At 41.5% G+C, this 22,361-nt stretch overlaps 1 protein-coding gene across 31 annotated transcripts; it reads right to left on the bottom strand.

Annotated features, from left to right (window-relative positions):
• Positions 1–797: 797 nt before the first annotated feature.
• On the bottom strand, positions 798–22,195 carry LOC6575814 (myosin heavy chain, muscle). Of its 31 annotated transcripts, none has more exons than XM_015164819.3 (18): positions 21,893–22,195; positions 21,206–21,349; positions 19,972–20,352; positions 19,845–19,908; positions 19,679–19,777; positions 19,303–19,406; positions 15,564–15,971; positions 14,364–14,534; positions 12,747–13,336; positions 10,789–10,906; positions 9,047–9,310; positions 7,280–7,489; positions 6,066–6,952; positions 5,362–5,440; positions 3,853–5,028; positions 2,875–3,780; positions 1,929–1,995; positions 858–994 (listed from the first exon to the last, which is right to left on the bottom strand). In XM_015164819.3, the coding sequence occupies exons 1-17, from the start codon at positions 22,094–22,096 to the stop codon at positions 1,969–1,971; spliced, it is 5,832 nt and encodes a 1,943-aa protein (XP_015020305.1). In that variant the 5' UTR covers positions 22,097–22,195; the 3' UTR covers positions 858–994; positions 1,929–1,968. The 31 variants fall into 31 exon arrangements, with proteins under 31 accessions (XP_032584546.1, XP_032584544.1, XP_032584545.1 ...); XM_015164832.3 differs by lacking the exon at positions 10,789–10,906 and adding an exon at positions 10,105–10,222; XM_032728661.2 differs by lacking the exons at positions 5,362–5,440; positions 10,789–10,906; positions 19,303–19,406 and adding exons at positions 5,800–5,878; positions 11,596–11,713; positions 17,123–17,226.
• Between the last annotated feature and the right edge of the window lie 166 nt (positions 22,196–22,361).

Below are 22,361 nucleotides of genomic sequence, written 5' to 3'. Positions count from 1 at the left end.
AAAGTTTTGAAATTTAAAATATATAATAACCCCAATTAAAGCTAAAATGTTAAATCCACCTCTTGAAACCTTTTTTGGGTCGTGAACAAGCAATATGCAGCCGGTAAAGCCCCATATTCTCCACTTTATTTCTCCAATAAAGACAAATGCGTTTTTTTTTTAATTGATTTACATTTATTTTGTTCCTTTTTTGTATACTTTTTTTGTTTTGGTTTTTTTTTAGTTGTAGTTTTTGATCTTTTAATCTTATAATGTTTTGATAAAATTAAAAAATGTAACATAAACATAAGCGCCGTGAGAGGCGAGAGAGTATGCTCTGTCTGTATGGATCTGCTGAACTGGGTATACATTTAATAGACATTAACATATAGACACACTTCGATATTTGTTAGATTAGTGCAACTGCGACACTTCCTGACGGACATCCCCACCTATTTTTTTTTCTCTATGTTTAACTCACATTTGACGGGGCTCATTTGATGTTGAATTAGTTCATTTAATGTTGAATGCGTTTTGAAAGTTGTATAAAAATATAAATACAATAAACAGGACTCGAGAGATGTCCGAGAGCAAATGTCGCGTTTACAAGGCTGTGCTACCAACTCCCCTCACATAGAACTTATGCCTGTCGATCATAGATCGTCGATCGTTGTTGTTGTTGTTGTTAAACAGATGTTATATTGTTTTTTCTCCGGGTTCTTAAGATTTTCCGTATTTTTTCCTGGGGCCCGGTTAAAAGTTTTGCTTGTTGTTGTTGTTTTTTGCCTAAGTGCATTGTGCCTCCCGTCGTTTCGATATATATTTTGTTATAGTTTTATTATTTTTGTTTAAATTAAGAAATTAAGCTTTAAATCATAAACATAATCATTATGAAATATCATTTAAAATAAATTAAAAAATGAAATGGCATTTAGAATTCGTTTTCAGGAGCAAGGTCGAATCTTGGTGGGAAAGCCAATCCGTCGAATTGTGGCCTAACGGATGTCGCACGGGGCTGCAGTAGACAAAGAGAGAGAAAGAGAAAGAGAATATATATATTAAATGTTTTCCATACATGTTATATATTAAAGGTATGATATACTATCAATAGCCGGTACATGCTTTTGGGGTGGGGAGTAGACGAGTCACTAAAAGTCCGTTGAGACATTTTTCTTTTCATGGACTAATTCAAAACGAAAACAACGAATCGTGGGGTGAACGCCTAGCGGCACGTTATATGGTGCACACAGTGACGAGAGGGAAATACGAGCATATCTATAGATAATTGGATAAACGAGGAGTACGAAGGTGGCGTGAGCAACGCGACAGGTAAGTAAATGCTCGAGACGTTCTGTAGGTTCAGGAAATGTACGAAAGAGAAACCAACATCAAATGATCGACTGAATGAAGCGAATGATTAAAACGAATGAATGAGATACTTAAGTGAATCAAATGAGTGAAGTAAACAACTCGATGTAATTCATGAATGAGTCGAGTGAATGATGATGACGAATGCCTGAAATGAATGAATGCGACAGAATGAACGCTACTCCTGAGAGATTATGTAGACAAATGAACGCAACTCCTTTGATTGAGAGCGTGAAGGTAACGAAATACCGTTACTCCTGGGAGAGAATGAACAAGCAACAAATGTTAACAGAGTGAAAGCTGAGTAAATGAATGCAGCTCAAGGGAGAGCCTAATTGAAAGCAGCTCATGAGACACAGAGCGAGTACGAAAGAGACAGCACCAAGTGAATATGCTTGAAGGATTTCTTGAAAGATCATCTTGTGCATGTGCAAATGTGCTTGTTTATGCGTGTGGTGTATGTGTGTGTGTTGTTGTGTATGGGAAATAATGAATTTTCCAACATTCTGACACAACAAGAACAACAACAAGAACGAGAACGAGAACGAGCACGTTTCCACTTTACAGGCGTTGCCACTTACAAATGTTGTCAAGAAAGTTTCTACTGCTCCAGCGCGCCCTCTAGCGGCCACCCTTTGACGCTGTAGGCTGCAGTACACAAATACATACATATATACATACATATGTACATATGTATTTGTATATACATATACATAGATATGTATATATGTGATTGTGTTGTGTTTTTAATAATATAGTGGAAGAATAGTTTGTTTTTTTTTTTATTATATATATAAATATATAATTTATATATATTGTATGCAGTATGGCTGTAGAGAAAGCAAAGTCGATTGATTGATGCTGTTTTGCTTGCTGTTGATCTTCATAGTTAGAAAAATTGTCAAAATGAACGCATTATTGGTTGGTACTAGAGCTAATCGGTGGCTCGACGGATCGATAATTGTTATCGATGCTCTTTCATGAACTTTCTTGATGTTCTATTTGGTTTTTTTTTTTTTTTTTTTAGATTTTTCTGGTTCTTTGCGTTTTCGTTTCACCCAGGTGCTTGGGATTTTGCCTCTAATTACAATTCTCTGTTCTACCGAATGTCGATGTATGATGCATCTATATTATTATTATTAGTGTATATATATTTTAATTCTTATAAGCTATAATTCTCTTTGCATGTTTTCCTTTCATTCTTCTTTTTTTTTACACATAATTGAACCATTATAGATTTGTTTCTTTTTTTTTTAGCTTTTATTTATTTTTTTGTTTATTTTTTGCATTTTTGTGGATGGGCCTCAACATTTTGCATTTAAATCTGTTATCGTAGAGGTGCGAAGGTGTGAAGAAGAAGCAGAGCACGTACCGCAAATATGAAAGGGAAGAATATATATAAAAGCAAATATAGAAGCAATCGTAATTCGATATACTGAAGATGGAATTGTTCTCGAATGGTAAGCCAAAGAGTCAAATATGGAGAGTGCTGGGTGATTGGGAGGTATTCGGTGGGGGTGTACTTACCGCTGGGCTGGCACCACGACCGACAGAACCGGCACGTCCCTTGGCGCGGAATTTGCTAATGGCCTGTTCAGCCAGATCGGCACGCTCCTCGGCTTCCTCGAGCTCCTGCTGGGCCTTGCGGAATTTGGCCAAGTTGAGGGCGGCGATTTCCTCAGCCTCCTCGATCTGCCTCTTGTATGTCTTGATCTTCTGTTGCAGCTTGTCGACCAGATCCTGCATGCGCTCGTGGTTCTTGCGATCCTCCTCAGACTGGAAGCTCAACTCCTTGATGCGGCGCTCAGATTTGCGCAAGTTCTTCTGGGCATCGGCGTGTCTCCTCTGCTCACCATCCAGCTCGTTCTCGAGCTCGCGGACGCGCTGCTCCAACTTCTGGATAGCCTTCTTGCCACCCTTGAGGGCATTGGCCTCGGCCTCATCCAGGCGCACCTGCAATTCCTTGATCTGCTGCTCGAGAGCCTTCCTCAATTTCTCCTGGGTCTGGGCATGATCCTGCTCAGCGCGGAGCTCATCGGCCAGGCGGGCGGCATCAACCATAGCCTTCTTGGCCTTCTCCTCGGAGTTCTTGGCTTCGTTGAGGAGCTCATCCAGGTCAGAGTGCAGAGTCTGCAGCTCCGATTCCAATTTCCTCTTGGCAGCGGAGATGGAAGCATTCTGGGCGGAAACCTCGTTCAGCTGTTCGTGGGCATCGGCCAATTCCTGCTCGGCCTGGCGACGACCGCGATCGGCCTGCTCCAGCAGAGTGCGAGACTCCTCGAGCTCGTTCTGCAAGGCGTTGGCACGACGCTCAGAGATGCCCAACTGTTCGCGGGCATCGTCACGAGCTCTCTGCTCTTCCTCAAGGGCGGTCTGGATGTCCTTGAGCTGCTGTTGGTAGCGCTTGATGTTCTTCTGGGCCTCGGCGTTAGCCTAAGTGGAGCAAACGGAAATCCCAGTTTAGTAATTGACTCGCGAGTCGCAGCAGCTGTGCTTAACACTCACCTTGTTGGCATGATCCAGAGCAATCTCCAACTCGTTGATGTCGGCTTCCAACTTCTTCTTCATGCGGAGCGCCTCAGCCTTGCCCTTGGCTTCGGCTTCGAGGGAGGCTTGCATGGAGTCGAGAGCGCGCTGGTGGTTCTTGCGGGTATTCTCGAATTCCTCTTCCTTCTCCTGGATGCGGCGATCGATTTCCTGGCGCACCTGCGACAGCTCAAGCTGAGCGCGCAGCACCTTGTTCTCCTCCTGTTCAAGAGCAGCCTCGGCTTCCTCAAGAGCAGCCTGGAGTTCGTCCTTTTCGGCTTCCAGGCGCTTGCGGGCCTTCTCGATCTCATGGATGTTGCGGCCACCCTCACCGATCTGGTCGAGCAGATCCTTGACTTCATCGGCCAAGTTCTTGTTCTCGCGACGCACAGCCTCCAGCTGCTCCTGGCCCTCTTCGTAGGCGCCCTTAAGACGGAACAACTCGGTGGAGTAGTTGCGGCACTCCTTCTGGGAGGCATCGAGCTCAGCGGCCAAGTCATCAACCTTGAGCTTCCACTCGCCAATGATCTTGTCGAAGGCCTTCTGCTTCTTCTCGGCGGCGTTGGCAATGGCGTTGGCACGGTCGACCTCCAGCTGCAAGTCCTCCACTTCGGTGGACAGGCGCTGCTTGGTCTTCTCCAGGCCGATGCACTTCTGGTTGAGCGACTCAATGGTCTCCTCAGCCTCGGCAAGGCGGGCCTGCAACTTCCTCTTGGCCTCCTCCAGCTCCTCAGAGCGGGCAACACCATCGGACTCGTACTTGCTGCGCCAGACCTGGGCCTCGGCGTTGGCCTTGCTGAGCTGACGCTGCAGATCAGCCTTGCCCTCAGCCTCCTCCTCAACCTGCTCGCGCAAGTTGTCGAGGTCGTGCTCCAAGTTGCGGAACTTGCCCAAAAGGGTGGCACGCTCGCGCGACTCCTCGTCGGCCAGACGCTTGGTATCCTCCAGCTGGGTGGTCAACGAGATCTTGATCTTGGACAGCTGAGACACCTGGGACTCGGCCTCCTCCAATTGACGCAGCAGATCGGAGTTCTCAATGGACAGCTTCTTCTTGCTGGCATCGAAGTCGTTCAGAGTCCTGTTGGTCTCATCCAGTTTCGACTGCACCTCATTGAGGGTGTGCTGCAGCTGCTTGGCGATCTTCTCCTGGGCAGCCTGTGGAGCGTTATCAAATACGGAGTTGTATTAGCCAAGGCATACTCTGCAATTTCTCTTTTCATATCTATTCTTTCTGGCATTCTTTTTTTTGTGTGACATTTTGTTTTGTGTAAGCTGTACAGTGTTAGTATAAGGGTACATTAAAAGCAGGCTAAATAGTTCTTTACGTGGGGTCGTTTTAGTTTTTGGATTCACGGATTGGACACTTTTTACACTAGGGGACTTCAGTTTCGTGACTTCTATACAAGAGTTTTCGGAGCATATAACGTTCAGCATATAATTTACAGCAGCGTTCGCAATCCAAATATGGTAATTCATAGATTCATATACCTTCTCGTTGGTAATGTGATCAACACCGGCGCGCAGATCGTTCAGCTGGCCGTAGTACTCGTTCTTCTCCTTCTCAGCCCTGGATTAGACAACATATAGAGAGTAGAGAGAGTATAGAGAGTGTGTGGGTTAGTTAAGGGATTACAGATTTCGTATTTGTATTTGGAATATCAAAGCAGAGCAAAGGCGAGAAGCGAGCGCACGAGTGATCGATCCATAGTCCATAGTTGCGTCCTATTTTACACACACAAAGTCTAAAAGAACGTTTTATTTTAAAGGGATAGAGAGAGACACACAGACAGTGAGAGATAGTGACGCACGAACACACACACAGTTGTTGTCGTACATAGAGTGTGTGCGTGTGTGTGTGTTTGTGTTTGTGGTACATGCGTTGTGTGTTCGGTGTATATGTGTGGCCCATATGCCACAACATATTACCTTATCGCGGGCCAACTGATCGCAGGCGGTACGAGTTTGATTCAACTCATTGTGGCAAGTCTGACGATCGTGCTCGGCCCTAGATGGCAAAAAGTAGAACAACAGTTGCATTATATACAAAGATATATACAAATGTCTATATAGACAAGATCGAGCTGATCAACGATCGGTGGCACTCTCATATGACTCACTGAGTGGCTGGCTGGCTGGCTGGCACCTGAAATAGCTAGCGAGATCTAGATAGTTCGTTGAGGTATTCTACTTACTTGGCCTTCAGCTTGTTGAGCTGATCAACCTGTTCGGCCATCTCGGCGACGGCATCGTTGTGCTTCTTGCGCAGGTTGGCCAGGGTGGATTCGTGCTGGATGTTGGCTTCCTCAAGATCGCGACGCAGTTTGCTGAGCTCAGCCTCACGCTTCTTGTTGAGCTCAATCTGGGCAGAGGTGGCACCGCCAGCCTCCTCCAGACGCTCGCCCAATTCCTCGAGCTCGCGGGCCAAATCGGCGCGCTGCTTCTCAGCCTTGGCGCGGGCTTGACGCTCGGCCTCGACCTCCTCCTCGAGCTCTTCGATGCGGGCCTGCAGTTCCTTGATCTGGCGCTGGTGCTTGCCGACAACGACCTGCTCATCTTCCAGCTTGGCGGTGATGGAGGACAGTTCCTTGTCCTTGCGCTGGATGGTCTGCTCCAGCTCCTTCTTGTTGCGCTCCAGATCGGCGACAGCCTCCTGGGTCAGCTTGAGGTCACCCTCAACCTTGCGCTTGGACTTCTCAACATCGCCGCGCACCTTCTTCTCGCGCTCCAGCGAATCCTCGAGCTCATCGAGGGTCTGCTCGAGCTTGGCCTTAACCTTGTTCAAGTGGTTAATCTTGTCCTCGGCGGCCTGCAGTTCCTCACCAGTCTTCTGGTTGCTCTCGCCCTGCATCTTCTTCTCCTTGTTCAACTTGTTGATGAGCTCATCCTGGTGGGCGATCTCGTCGTTCAAGTTGCGGATCTGGTGATCCTTGGTGGCCTTATCCTGCTCGGCCTTCTGGACGCTCAATTCCAGATCCTCGATGTCCTTCTTCAAGCCGGAGATCTCCTGATCGGCCTTCTTCTTCTGCTGGAACAGCTGGTTGCGGGCATCTTCCTCCTGAGTCAGGCGCTCTTGGATGTCCTATCGAGATCAGAGAAAAGCACACAATTTGTATAGCTAAACATTTCAATGTACACACATACACATATGTATATCGTACAACACGTACATGTATGTACATGTAAAAGGTGAGTGGGCGGAACACCAATATGTTCCATCGATCATGGGCTAAATTTAGACAAAGTGCGCACATCAACAGTTCGCTCGGAACTCTCTCGAAATAGCCGAGCAATTGACATGGTCGATTGCACTTGATAAATTTGCCAGCGGATTAAATGGATTCGGATATGGATTTGGATGTTTTGATGGCATAGGTAATTGGGTTATTTTTAGGTGTTGAGTACTTACGCGCAGCTGGTTCTCGAGGTCGTTCTTCTGGGCGGTCAACTTGGCGTTGCGCTCCTGGAAGTCCTGCAGCTGACCCTTCTCGCCGGACAGGGAGTCCAACAGGGCGGTCTTCTCGGCCAACAGTTTGGCGTTCAGTGCCTCCAATTCCTTGCGCACTTTCACTTCAGCGGCATGCAGTTCCTCAGCCTTCTTGGCCTTCTCCTCCAGACGCTGTAAGTCATTAGAAGCATTGATCGGATTACTAAACGAGCTGCTCTCAGCGGGCGCGGCGATTTCTTGTGGTGCTTGTGGTGGTTCGACACTTGGCTCTGCACTGGGCGCAGGCTCGGCGCTGGCAGCTGGAGGCTCGGCAGGCGCCTCCTCGGGAGCAGCCGTTGCCTCGGCAGGTGCTGCCTCAGCAGCCTTTTTCGTTTTTTTGGCTTTCTTCTCGTCAGCCATTATTGAAAATTCACTCGATTCGTATTCGATTTGCAATTAATAATCACAAAACTAACTGGATATTATATATGATTTGAATTGATGGCTCTATTCGTTCGCTTGGTATTATTATTTATTATTTGCAATATATTTCTATTTATTTTTGTTTTTTTGTTCGTTTGCAACGCGCCGCGTACTGGTCCAAATCTAACTGGAATGGCTGCTGCGATTGCACTGTGCAGATGCTAACAATTTTTGGCTATATAAAATTAGCGAGCCAGCGACCCAGCTGTTGCTTGCCAGCCTCTGGCATCTGTAATTGCCATCATAAATTCATAATTCACCAACAGCAATTCGCATTCGCATACGCTTGCTATCATTTCGCACTTGCGCCGCCAACAGCAGGTGTACTCTATATAAGTATGTATATATATACACATTTATATATATATATATAAAACACGATATTTATATATATGGCCATCTTGCTCGCACAACGTATACACGTTAAATAGTTTGGCTGCTTATAATTACTCATCATTGGTTTTTGAATTGAGTTGGGCCAATGCGGCGTATGCGTATTAATCATACGCCCCTCTGTACAGCGCCCATTTTATATATTTCTTTTCTTTTCGCTCTCTACTCTTGCCTGGCGCCGCTGCCTTTTTATTATTTAATTAGCAAGCTAATTGGCAACTGCTCGCCACTTAAAAAAAAAAAAAAAACACGAAAAAAACATTGAGAGCTGGCAGATTGTACGAGAATAGCAATTGAGATGGAGCTATAGATATATAGCTCGAAATATACACAAGGGATTTACATGCCAGCATATATACGTATACGCATATACATATACATACATAGATGAGTGTGCCGATTCCAGCAATCTATAACAGTTTTCCATTCTATAAGGCTTCGGTTTTAGAGCGTGAAGCAACAACATTTCACAGCAACGAGATGCCGAGATGTGAGATGTGAGAAACGATTATGACAGCATCTATTTTTGGTAGCTCGATCAGCGGCAGCATGATTAACATGATCAGCATGATCGAGGAATGCGTATATGTGGGCGTGGCTTAATTAAAGCACCACCAAGTGCATGCAGTCTAATGTGCGGCTATTTAAAGACCGTCGGACCTGCAGCTGCTGCCGCGCATCCAATTATGCGCGACAACAATGTAAAACGGAGAGCCCAACCTGAAGGGTCGGACATGCCAGGGCTATGCTTGATTGCCAGCCCCAACTGCTGTCCAAGTTCAAATCAACCACAAGCAGCAAATTCAATATTCAATTTATCTAAATGATTATATAAATTGAATTGCATTATATTTGTGTATTTGGTATACTCACGGCAATTTCGTCTTCAATGCGGCTGACGTTGAGCAGAGGCTTGATCTTCTGCCACAGTTTGTACCAGGGCCAGGTACGCAGCTGCAGGTACTTGCGCAGATTGCGCTGGACGACCTTGAGGGCGACGCGCTGCTCTTGCAGCTTCTTGAAGCCCTTGCGGGCCAGGTAACCACGGGCCCAGGCCTGCATCCAGGACATGATCTTGCCGAGACGCTCATCACGGAACTCCTCCATCTGACCCAGGACACCGGCACGGAAGAACACCTAGATATTGTATGTATGTATGTGTGTGTGTGTGTGGGTGTCAGAAAGATATAGATTAATTTACAGTCGACAGGCTACGCTGTGGAAAAAATTGCGCGTGCTCTAAGCCACAAACTGGACCGAATTGGCCCAGTTCGAAAAATTCATTTCTTTTAACGCTTAAGCAGGAAGCAATTCTTCAAAAACACTTTTCGACAGTTTGAACTGGGATAGAACATAGGATGGATTTTTGGTACAAACGAAAACAAGAAACACAAAACATTTAACAAGACAAACAAGACAAGAGAACGACACATAGATTATATCTAGATGAAGAGTCGATGAGGTTGATTTTGTGATTCGATTAATGTGATGAGACATACAGCTTAAGACTAGAGCAGTGAGTGTGAAGTAGCGCTGCAGCAGTGGGGGAATCCCGCCGGAAACCACAGCCTAAGCCATGTACTAATAGCTAAAGGCCAAGTGGCTTCCATTGGGGCTCAAACCCCTGCAGCTATACTTATTTCTGATTACACATCATGCTACAGAAACAAAAACCCTTTCAAGAAATCACAACCCAAGCCATAGAGGCTCATGAGGCCATGCGACTTCTATCGGGGCTCAAATCCCCGCAGCTAAGATGATCTGCCATGTCCGAGCGTCAGGTGTAGGAGTCCCTCAGGAAATCACAACCTAAGCCATGTACTAATAGCTGTAGGCCATGTAACTTCCATTTGGGACTCGAGCCCGAGCCCATATATGATGTGATGTGAGCTGATGCATGCAAGCTGTGCAGTATATTGTCGCTGATATACCTTTGTGTTACCCAAACGGTATTGATCTTCGGGTAAATCGATAAACTTAATGATAATTTCAGTGGCCTTTTTGTCTTTCTCAACGCCCTGCAATTGCTTTGGGCACATGATCTTGTAGCTGTATGGGTTGGTATTATTGAATGGTTTAATTGTTTGGTTTTTGTTGTATAGTTTTCAAACGTTTGTGTTAGTTCATGTACTCTACTAACATAACTATTAGATTAGTGTTTACTACTAACTAAGTTAATGCTACCAAAAAAAAAGAAAATTGTACCAATATTTAGTTTTTCTTTTTTTTTAGGGGGGTGGGGGTGGGTATCTATGGGGGAAGTGGGGTTTGTGGTTTGGACCTTTTCTTTAAAGGTTTAGTTTTTCTTTGTTGTACGTATGTCCTTGTTTGTATATGGATCTCGTGTACATTGCAAGAGAGAGAAAGAGAAAGACACAGAGAGAAAGAGAAACATGCGCACAGCAAACACAGCAAATAAACCAAAAGCTTTTTGCTTAGTTTTTCTGGTTGAAGATGCTGTGTGTTGCGTGTGTGTGTGTAGTATAAGTGTGTGTGTGTGTATATGTGTAGAATTCTGGACATCTGTTTTGGAAGCCATATACGAAGTGTTTTTGTTGAAGTTGAGTTATTCAGCTTTTGTTGTTGTGTGATTGAAATAGAAAAATGTTTCGTGCCTTTGTGTTACCCAAACGGTATTGATCATCGTTCAACTCCGTCGATTCGATAAGGATTTTCGTGCATTTCTTGGGATCCTCAATACCCTTGATACCCTTTGGGTTCAAGATTTGGTAACTATATGCCGTTCACGTATAACATATAAACATGAGTGTCATAAATAATAAATAGAAACATAACTACGATACATATGTAGATACGCTAGATATGGTTTGTTAGTATAACTAGCTTATGGCTATTGTTATTTACAGTTGATCTTCAAGTCTTCGAGCCAAATCAAATAACAACGACTACGAACTGCAACCCATGCAGTAGAACAGGGTTTGATATTCTCAACTAGGGAGTTGTGCAAGTGTGTGTTTCTGTATTGGTGTGTGTATAGTGGTGTGGTGGTTGGGATTCGTAAAATCGAAAAAGGGGGTGGGGTTGGGGTATATAACAATCATAGTGCTGAATAGCGCCCCTATCAAGGTTTTAATACTGTTTTCTGAAAGGGCGCCCAGAAGTGTTGGAACTTCGCCTCTATTTAAAGGAAGAAGTAGAATAATATATATATATATATAGATAATATATATATATGTATACGGAATCTAGTTATGTGATATCCGTCAAGTGTACGGGAAATAAATACTAGAGCAATTGAAATATATATAGAGAAGAAGATAGAAAGAGAGAAAGAGAGAGAGAGAGAGAGAGAGAGTGACGACAAAACTACTTGGAGGAGTATAATTTAGGAGGTTTACGCAAAATGCAAAATATCAAAATCATAATTGATAATTGGGTATATGAAGAAGAAGAGTTTATGCCTTAGTATGTCCAATACGATACATATCGGGATCCAAAGTTGTCGACTCTAATATAAGTTGGCCGCACTTCTTGGGATCTTCGATGCCAACAATACCACCCGGATTCAGAATTTGATAGCTGCAAAATGAAATTTCAATCATAATCCATGAAGGTTTTTTCCGTTCAACTTGTTCTCGGATCGTGTACACTTGGAACCACTTTTGTTGTTGTGTTTGTTTTGTTGTATATATGGGGTGTGTGTAAGATCTGTTGGATGCTTGGGCGCGTTGGCGTTTTAGAGGCATCCATTTGTATATAGATTATTTACTACATATAAATATATGTAATATATATATAGACAGAGAATATATATATAGAAAGTTGAGCCATCCACTCAGAAGAAGAGCTTTATAAAATGCATGAATATATAGCTTATAGAGAGCGAGAGAGAAACTTAGTCATGCCTTGGTATGACCCAGACGATAGAGATCTTCATTCAGCTCGGTCGACTCAATCAAAACCTTGGAAGCTTTCTTAGGATCAGTAAGGTCCTTAATTCCACGGGGATTCAAAATCTGGTACCTGTTGATATTCATTTGAGACATATAAAACATAATGAGGTACAGATCATGCGAAACTAAAGAAAAATTCCACCTCTACACAGAACAACAAATTATATATAAATGAATATATATATAAATAGGAAGACAGCACTTGATACATTGGATTTTGGTGCAGAACAGAAGAGTGAGGATACGATAGTTGATTTACATGTGGATTGGACCTTGGGTTTATCTAAACAACAAGTGAATATACATTAAAGTATGCGTGCCTTGGTGTTACCAATGCGATACAAGTCGGGGTCCAGTCCAACCGCTTCCAAACACTTGGTGGCTGCGTTCTTAGGCAACTTTTCAGCTGCCATGACAGCAGGTGCCAGAATCATATAACTAAAGTTAATTTCAATAGAAGTTAATTATTTTAGATACTTATTTAAGAGAGAGAGAGAGAGATAGAGAGATACAAGGAATGGAAGCTCCAGTGTATATACAAGACTTGTGCTCAGCTAAGGGCTAAGAGTAACTAACGTATAGAGTATATATAGTATAATGTCTAATGTCTAAATGTCTAATGTCTTAATGTCTATTTAAGTGTCCAGGCGATAACTTACCGCATCTTGAAATCGGGGTAGACCATTCTGTTGGGGAAACCCTTACGGCAAATACGGATACCTTCAAGCACACCGTTACAAGTGAGCTGATGCATGACCAAGTGGGCATCAACCATGCCAGGCTGTTTCATTTCATTGGGAATGATGCAACGGACGAAGTGAGGCTGTGTCGAGCGCAGAGTTGTCATCAAGCTGTTCAACTGCTCCTTGTAGGCAGACGACACTGTGGCGAAGCCACCGCCCTTCTTGCCACGACCGCCCTTGGCCTGTTCACCGCCACCGGACTGACCAGGATGATCAGCGAAGATTTCGATCAGCAGTTTGTTCTGCGACTTCTTGAACTGATCGACAACGGTGTCGTTCAAGGGATCCTTGTTCTTCTCCAACCAGCCGGTGATGTTATAGGCGACAACACCAGCATAATGGCCAATAGCAAAGTGAGCTGCCTGCTGGCCGGGCTTTGGTGGCTTGGGCTTCTGGAATGGAGCCGACTTGCCCAAATGGGTGTTGGTCAGCTTCTCCGAGAAGGTCTGATCGGTGGCCTTGGGGAACATAGACTCTTCCTCCAGGATGGACAGGATACCCATAGGCTGTAGGAGAACACAAGCAATTTCTCAAGTTTAGTATAGCTGCAATTTGGAGCACAGATCGATTTTAGTAAGAAGCACGCATTAGACTGGAAGTAGTTGAGTCATTTTCTTTGGAAGCAACATAACGCTGAACATCACTAGATATACAAATGAAGACAATTAATCAATTAGTACATTTAACTTACCCGCTCGTTAATTGTATATATATATAGCATATATATATATATCTATACATATGCAGATTAGATCTATTAAGTTGCTGGCTTTTTTAGTCTAGGCATTCTTATGGCTATGGTTATCAAAATGCTTGCAGTGCAAATTATTGTTAGATTAGATCTTTTTTTTTTTTTTTTTTTTAATTTCTTTGGCAATTGTGTATTTAGATGGTCAGTTGCTTGGCTATCTGTCTCGAAGATAGTTGTGGACCCTATACCTTTTCAATCAAATCAATACACAATTGCAGATCCATGCCGAAATCAATGAAGGTCCATTCGATGCCCTCGCGCTGGTATTCTTCTTGTTCCAAAACAAACATGTGATGGTTGAAGAATTGTTGCAGTTTTTCGTTAGTGAAATTGATGCACAATTGTTCGAAACCGTTGTACTGTATATATATTTTGATCGGAAACGGAACAATATTTGAACATAGATAGCCGGGTTAGTCATATATGATCAGAGTGTGTGTGGATTTTGATTTATTTCTGTTAGTTACTTGGGTTTCTGACTTCTGCCCCTTGGACGTGTGTATTCACGGTTCCTAAGGTCGCTAGCGAAACTTGGGTGTGTGTGTGTGTGTATGGGCTTGGGAAGGTGGATATAGAAGAGCTTGTAAGACTCGTCCATATATAGACAAAGTGCTGCAATAAGTACACTTTCTACCTGGGTTCATCAGTTTTAGATGAATTACCAGATACGAGCTTCATATAATATAATCCTTAAAGTAATTGGGGAAAACAACAATAACACTTAAGTGCTTAAGGAAAGTGCAAGATATATGTATTTCGAGTGCGGATCGAGTTCGACGAACCTTTTCAATCAAATCAATACAGGCCAACAAGTCCATACCGAAATCGATGAAGGCCCAATCAATACCTTCCTTCTTGTATTCTTCTTGCTCCAAAACGAACATGTGATGGTTGAAGAATTGTTGCAACTTCTCGTTGGTGAAGTTAATACACAGTTGCTCGAAACCGTTGTACTAATTTGTGCATGGGTAAGGATTTCAAAAGGTAAGGTAAACATTTTAAACAAGTGCTTTGGGATTACAAAAAGTACTGAGGTGCTTGACATACAGAGAGAGAGAGAGAGATAGAGAGTGCTTGTGTGAGTGCCCCTGCACACATAAGGTATAGTGAAATCAATCCATTCACACACGACATGACAGTTTGTTACCTGGTCTTTCTAGTTGCCTAGGAGCTGAGAATTGCGGTTGCTTTGCCTTTTGGAAAACATATATATTCGAATAAATCGGTGCTAAAACATACAACAAACAAGATTTTTTTTTTTGTTGCCTTTTGGCGGCTTGTGCGAGTGGGACGCATAACATTTGGAAGTGGACAAAAGTACACACAAATATATTTATACATAGAGAGAGGTTAGCTTAAGCACCTTTTCAATCAGTTCGATACAGGCGAGCAAGTCCATACCGAAATCAATGAAGTCCCAGTGAATACCCTCTTTGGTGTATTCTTCTTGTTCCAATACGAACATGACATGGTTAAAGAATTGTTGCAATTTCTCATTGGTGAAGTTAATACACAACTGTTCGAAGCCATTGTACTACGTTGGATAGGGGGAATATTTACATATTATACTGAGCAGTACTAAAGTTTATATTTCTTTGTAATTGAAGTAACTCTGTGTGTGTATGTGAGTGAGTGCATGGAGTGTGCATCTAATTGGAACGTGTCCAAACATTTTACCCAAGTAAACCCATATACCTAGCTTGTGAAGAGACGTGTTAGCTGTGTGGACGTCAATGATTCAAGCCGAATTTGATTCGAGTTGAGCTCATTGACTGTCACAGCAGCTCATCAGCTGCGGCTATGGCAGGCAGCCTAGGTCAGGAATTCTGCAATCCTATGAACAGAAGTCCTTCCATAAGAATCTAAGTGATTCTCTGGCAGTATTTCCGTCACAAGACTTCTTGGTCGTCCTGGCGAAGTAGACCTCCCACCATAGACACAGCTGACAAGCGCAAGTTGTTGTCCTGTCCTCGAATACTCACGTCGAAGATTTCAAAACCAGCAATATCCAGTACACCAATGAAATGCTGACGCTTCTGCTTGGTATCCAGAGTCTCGTTACACTTCTTGACCAGCCATTTGAAGAGACGATCGAAGACACCCTTGCACAGAGCACCGATGGAGTTGGTGACCTGTTGGACGTTACGGCCCTGGGTGACGAACTCGTTACCGACCTTGATGCGGGGCTTGAGCAAGTTCTTGTACAGCTCAGCGGTGTCGCAGCCGAACAGCTTGGACACACGGCCACCCTCCTCTTCACCATCCTGTTCAGCCTGCTCCTCGCGACCACGTTGCTTGAACTTCATGCCACCCATGTGCATGACAGCGGCGGTGATCTTGTAGACATCCTCCTTCTCCTGCTTGGTGAAGCCCAAGATGTCGAAGGCTTGCTATATATACCAAATGGATGACAACAAGTTAGTTTTCCATTCAACATTTCTCTAGCGTGTTTAGTGGAAGGTTTTGTCAGCATTATTTCTGGGTTTATTACAGCGTGCTTATTTTATATTTTCTTTTTACGTTTGTTGAGTGTAGCTTACGGACTAGTTCATGCGGCATGCTTAAGTCAACCAAATTAAGATCCAAAATTACTAGCGGCATGCAAAGATATATATATGTATATATTAAAAAATAGCGCTCGATTAGTAGACCTATATAATGTGCTAAGTTTGGTTTCAACATGACAATGTAGTTTTCTTCTTCTGTTTTACCAGGATGTTTAGCTTAAATATTCCGGAATCGATAGACAGCTTGCTTTGGCTTATAGACTAGATATTGGTGTGGAGGGTTCTGGGGATATAATCGTGCGTGCCGTGTGTATGTAGATGTATTCTTGTGTGGATATATACATATATTTATTGGATAACTCTTAACCTGTGTACGGCGCTCAAGTCAAGTTGAGGAGCCCGTTAGAGAGTAGAACTACATACAAAGGACTTAAACATTCGAACGATTTGTACGCAACGCTCGTGTAAATTGGTTTTCATTTGGTACAAATCGCACACTAACCGGGAGATATAGTATACACACAGATATCGTAGATTTATATATATATAGCATATATATAGACTAATTGCATACACATTCCAAAAACACAAATTAGATCAGTCCATTGAAGTCGTATTAAGTACAGTTACAGACAGGTAAATCTGCAAGTAGATTTAAAGGGATGCTCAAAAAAAAAAAAAAAAAAAGAAAAGAATCGGGCAAGGGATTCGTCATTCGTCATACAAATCTTACGCTATGGGCATTCCAATCAAAAACACACAGAGAAAAGACTAAGTACTGGCTATATATGTATCTGTGGATACATATATAGAGAGAAAATATGTAGTACTAGGTCTGGAAACTGGAAATCGGGTAATCAAATGACATATAAAAAACATATAAAATATTGATTCTGTGGGCGTGTAGGTGTGTGTGGTACGAATGTCGTTCAGACAGTACCGGAAACATAGATAGTCCCAATACATATATATCTAGATAGGTTCGATCGATCTACTATATATGTATGTGTGGGCCTACAACTGTCGTCACTTACATCTGCCAGCTGGAATTCCTCAGAGTCGTCGATACTGGGCACAGTGACCTTGCCCTGGGATACGTTATAGTAGTCGTAAATGTTATCAGAGAGGTAGCACATCTCTACATATATCGTCGGAGAGAAGGTATTTTTTGTTTGGTTTAAACAGCAACAACAACGTGAAAAAAAATAGAAGTATAGAACAGAGCTTATGGTCTAAGTCAGATATGGTTTTGATAAAATCGGGATCAATGTGGTCTCTCAGTGTACGTGTGTCTGTGTGTGGGCGTGTGTGTGCGTGTGCTGCGCAGTGCTGTGTTTGTGTGTTCAGGGTCGACGTCTAACCCTGGTGCAATTGACGTGTATAGATATTATTATATTTAAGCCAGGAGCGGGCTTCTCTCAAGTACCTAATGGCATTTCTAATACACAAAACATATTTGTTTAACGTTCTACCCGGTGTCAAAAAGCGAGAATTGTACAACAAAATTTTGGATAGCTTAGGCCTACAGAGACCTCCTGCTCCCAGCGTTTTGGGATAGGTATTACGGTTGCATATAAAACTAGGTAAAAAGTGCAAAACGCGATAGATATATACTGACAAAGAAAGTTGAAGAGTGACAGAAAGGAAGAGAAAGAAAGAGAGAGAGAAGAGAAAAGTGTGTGATAGTAAAAGCGTAAGATAATTCCGGAACAACATTTGAAAATTAACACACTGTAAAATATATATACAAGTTTATCATAGCTACTACCATATACTTTTAAAAAAAATCGGTGTACGTTACAAAACTTCAAATTGTGGATAAAAGAGAGCGATAGAGAGATAGAGAATACAAGTTATAGAGAGATATATATATTTTTAAATATTTTACAATAGTTCTGTTTGGGAGTAGGGTATTACTTATTTTGATTGATTGGATTGATTGATTCTACGTCAACTTACGTCAGTTAACTCAAATTCTTCACCATCGTTGACACCGGGTATCCGTGTTTTACCTTGGCAAATGCCAGGATAATCACCAATATGTTGGGTAAGAAATACCATCTCTATTTATTGATTGGATTGATTGATTCAATTATTTCAAATACTCCACGAAATTGTAAATGTGTAAAAAAGAGTTTTGTTTCTATATAATGAGTTCGGCCCTACCTAAAGCAAATACTAACTAGGTTTTCGATTTTCTTTTTTTTTAGTTTATGTTTAGGGTTAGAGTTAATATTAGGGTTAGGATTAGGATTAGGTTTACATAAATATTTATTGCTTAGCTTTTGCATTTGATAAAGCGGTATGATTTTTTTTTGTTTTTGGGAGACGAAAATGACAAAGGTTAACACACATTGAAAGAGCTATATATCGATAGATAGAGTTTCGAATTTTGAGATATGTTCGTATAGAGAAGACAACATTGAAGAGACAACATATATTTATATATACAGAATGTACGAAGAGAATATTAAGTTGATTTTGGATTAGAACACAAATGTTGTTTGTTGTTGGAATAGTTATGGATTTAGATCGGTATAAGTAACCATGTTCTGTATGGCCTTACATCCACAGCGATCCATTCTTCGGCATCGTTAACACTTGGTATTGTCGTTTTGCCTTGTGATACGATACGATAGTCGTAAATGTTGTTCGATAGCAGACAATAGTCTATATATTGCGATAGATATATAGAATATACCGCATAGACAAACAATATTTAACGATTCGTATATGATTTAAATGTGTGTATTTGTTTTTGGAGGGTATGTTGGGGGTGTACATATATGTAAAAGGTAAGAAATTTCAGCATTTAATATGAAATGTCTATAATATGTATTGTATTAATGGGATATCAAATGAGTTAGAGGAAAATAGGTGAGGGTATATTTGGGTATATTGAATGGATAGAGCTCGCTCGCGATACTATTAAAGCCTTCAACATATTCCAATAATCCGTATCTTTGGATGGTTTCGTTTGGCAATTTGGAATAAATGTCAGCTACAGCTAAAGCGTGTAGACGTATCTGTCTTTGGCCTACGTAAACGCTACGATATACGATAAACGATAACGATAACGATAGCTATGGCAAAGAGTTAAATTGAAAAAAAAAATTATATAAATTACTTCAATTACGATAATACGTAAAGTCTAGTAGTAAGTAAAAATACAATAAAAAAGAACAAATAAAGTAAAAACTTTTTGCACAATTACATCGGTGAGGATGAATTCCTCAGAATCATCGATACTGGGCACAGTGACCTTGCCCTGGGAGACAATGTGGTAATCGTAGATGTTATCGGTCAAAAGACAGATATCTAAACAAATATTTGAGTAGATATTAATTAATATTGCCTGTATATGTGTGTGGGAGTGTGTGTGAGTGTATGTGTGTGTATGTGTTTTTGTGTTCAGTTGTTGAACCACCTAAACCACGGCTAAAAATCAATACTTTTATAATAAATAGAGACAAGAGACAACTCTTGCTCTACCTAAGATGTATACATATACTATTTGTATATATAAAGTGTGTGAGAGAGAGAGATATGGATGATGGTTGATGAGCGACATTGTGAACTTCTGTGTATACCTTTAACACCGGGAACGGCACCAGACATGATCTGGTAGAAGATGTGGTAAGAGCGCTCCAGCGACTGCTGGGAGATGACACGAGCCTTCTCCAACAGATCTGTTAAAGTAGATGAAATATGTATATATAGTAGCAGTTGAGTATACTACAAGATGTGAAGACTTACAGGTCTCAATATCAGCACCAGCCAGTTTACCAGTGGGACCGAAATGGATACGGATGAATTTACCCTGTTCAATTCGGAGTACAATTTAGTTAAGATGTATCTAAGTTGCTGAGATTTGTATACTTACGAAACGAGAGGAGTTATCGTTACGCACGGTCTTGGCGTTACCGAAAGCCTCAAGCACAGGATTGGTCTGGACAACCTGATCTTCCAGGGAGCCCTTGTTCTTCTGCGACTCATCCTTCTTGGTCGAAGCGCCCACAGTGGCGAAGTACGCAATGACCTTCTTCGTGTTCTCAGTCTTACCAGCACCAGACTCACCGGTAATCAACATAGATTGATTCACGTGGTTGGTCAACATGTCGACGTAAGCACCGTCAGAAATGGCGAAAATATGGGGTGGCACCTCATTACGGCGCTTACCACGGTACATCTTAGCGCAACGGTTAGTATAGACGGGGTAGCGCTTGTAAGGATTGATGGCAACGCAGAAAAGACCGGAGTAGGTCTATATACGCCATAACGAAGCGGAGAGAAAATTTATAGAAATTAATAAGACGAAATTTGAAAATTTAACGATTTTTGTTAGATTCACAATTTTTTTTTTTTTTTTTTTGTGGTTTTTAGTTAGTATTTTTGGGTTCTCTAATAACATTGGTAGACCTTTGACATAAATGTTTTTGTTTTGGTGTTTTCATGTCATGCTTTAGAGAAGCCCTCCTTAAAAAAAGTTTAGTAAAGGGTTTTTTATTATTATTCTTTCTAATTTACTTTTTGTTGTTGTCTGTATGGTTTTTTTGTTTTTTGTTTTTTTGTTTTCATAGTCAACCAGTTTTTGGCGTTCGATATTTATTTAAAGTTTTTTGTGGGTTTTTGGTTTTGTGAGAGAAATTTATGAAGATCTGTATTGATCCTTACAAGGTGTCAGCTCAGCATCCATTGTATATGTTTTGCTGTGGTGAGTGTTTGATGTGTATGTGTTTGTGTGAAACCGTTTTTCATTTCCAGTGTAGCCTTCATCGGACTGGACGGCTGAATTTGTTCGTATTTAGTAGAAGCTTTGTTAGGGCGTACAAAATACAAGTTGTAAATGGGGTTTTTAGCGAGGTTTAGGTATAAGATTTATAGAGCTGAATGAAAAGATGATTTTTTTTAAGGTTTTGTGAATTTTTAATAAATAAACTACTTTAACAGAAATATACTTTAGTCGTATTTGATGGCATATTTCTGGGCATTGAATTTGGAAAAATATTTATTTGTTATTTCAATGATGATTTTGGTTTCAAAAGCATTTTAGTAACATAGAACACGTTGATTTTTTTTTTCTTTGATATTGCCATACCGGTACGGCAATTACTTACATAGATGAGCTTGTGGTAGTATCTCTGCCTCAAGTTATGGAGCACAGAGGCATCGTTAAGGTATGTCAAGTTAGACATATCCTCAGCTTTTTCGTATTTCGGTGGGTTCACCTGCTGGAGCTGATCTTTCTTGAAGTCTTTCGTCTAGTTTTTTTTATGTCAAACAGTCGACCCATTTCATAACCCAAATTTTTGTTTTTTACATTTTATTATAGTTGTTGGTTAGGCGTGGTTAGCAGTTCGTTTATATTTTGATTTTTTTGAGAAAAGAGACCGAAAAAAAGAGAAACCCATATATTAGTGAGTTTCTGACTTGGCACACTTACGTAGATAAGCTTATGATAATAGCGCTGGCGCAGATTGTGCAGCACGCAAGGTGTGTTCAGCACGGTCATGTCAGCCATATCTTCAATTTTTTCGAATTTCGGTGGATTGACTTTTTCCACCTTCTCGGATTTGAAATCTTTTACCTAGTCATATATAGTACATTAATGTAGATTATGGTTTTTGGCAATGAGACAATCTAACCAAAAGGGTGCCGCATTAGATGATATTGGCTAAAGCAAGTATTTTTGTAGTACCAAAAATGTTTGTTTTAGCCGATGTCAGTTCATGTTGCACCCAGTCCAACCATAAAACTCATTTTACTATATAGAGTCTAGGTTCAATTGGTCCGGCATTATTTACCTCTCCACCAGGCAGACCGACAGAGACGATATCGCCCTTGGTGGCCTTGATCTCACCAAGGAGATAGCCCTCCTTCTCATCGGGCACCCAACAACTCTTCTTCGAGTCATAGGGTTTCGATTGATCGATACGTCTTTGTTCCAAAGACACGAACAGGTATGGGGTGGGATCCTCATCCTCCTGGCTGGCTAGTGGCTTCGGCATCTTGGTTAAATTTCGCTTTTAAACTTAAAAACTCGAGAAATTATAATTGGGACTATTCAAAAATTCTTGTTTCAATCGCGTCGTGAGCCCAAAACTTCCCTGTAATATAAAGAAGAATAAATAAATATTATAATTGTTTTTTATTATTATTATAATTGTTTTTTTTTTTTTTTTTTTTTTTTTTTTGGATATTTCTCAAGATTCTGTTTTCAAATTTTCAAATCATTTTTTGTTTATTTTATGTCTTTGACCCATTTTGGCAGCA

The sequence above is a fragment of the Drosophila mojavensis genome, unplaced genomic scaffold (genome assembly GCF_018153725.1).
Source record: "Drosophila mojavensis isolate 15081-1352.22 unplaced genomic scaffold, ASM1815372v1 contig_36, whole genome shotgun sequence".
NCBI classification, from domain to species: domain Eukaryota; kingdom Metazoa; phylum Arthropoda; class Insecta; order Diptera; family Drosophilidae; genus Drosophila; species Drosophila mojavensis.
Note: the sequence above shows the minus strand (reverse complement) of the source record. Positions and strands in the feature narration are given on the sequence as shown.

Coding starts and splice junctions, on each gene's coding strand:
- LOC6575814 (XM_032728655.2), bottom strand. CDS start 22,096: ATGCCGAAGCCACTAGCCAGCCAGGAGGATGAGGATCCCACCCCATAC. Junction 19,407..19,678: donor TGCCGTTCCCGGTGTTAAAG/GTATACACAGAA, acceptor ATATTTGTTTAG/ATATCTGTCTTTTGACCGAT. Junction 5,879..6,065: donor CTCAACAAGCTGAAGGCCAA/GTAAGTAGAATA, acceptor TTTGCCATCTAG/GGCCGAGCACGATCGTCAGA.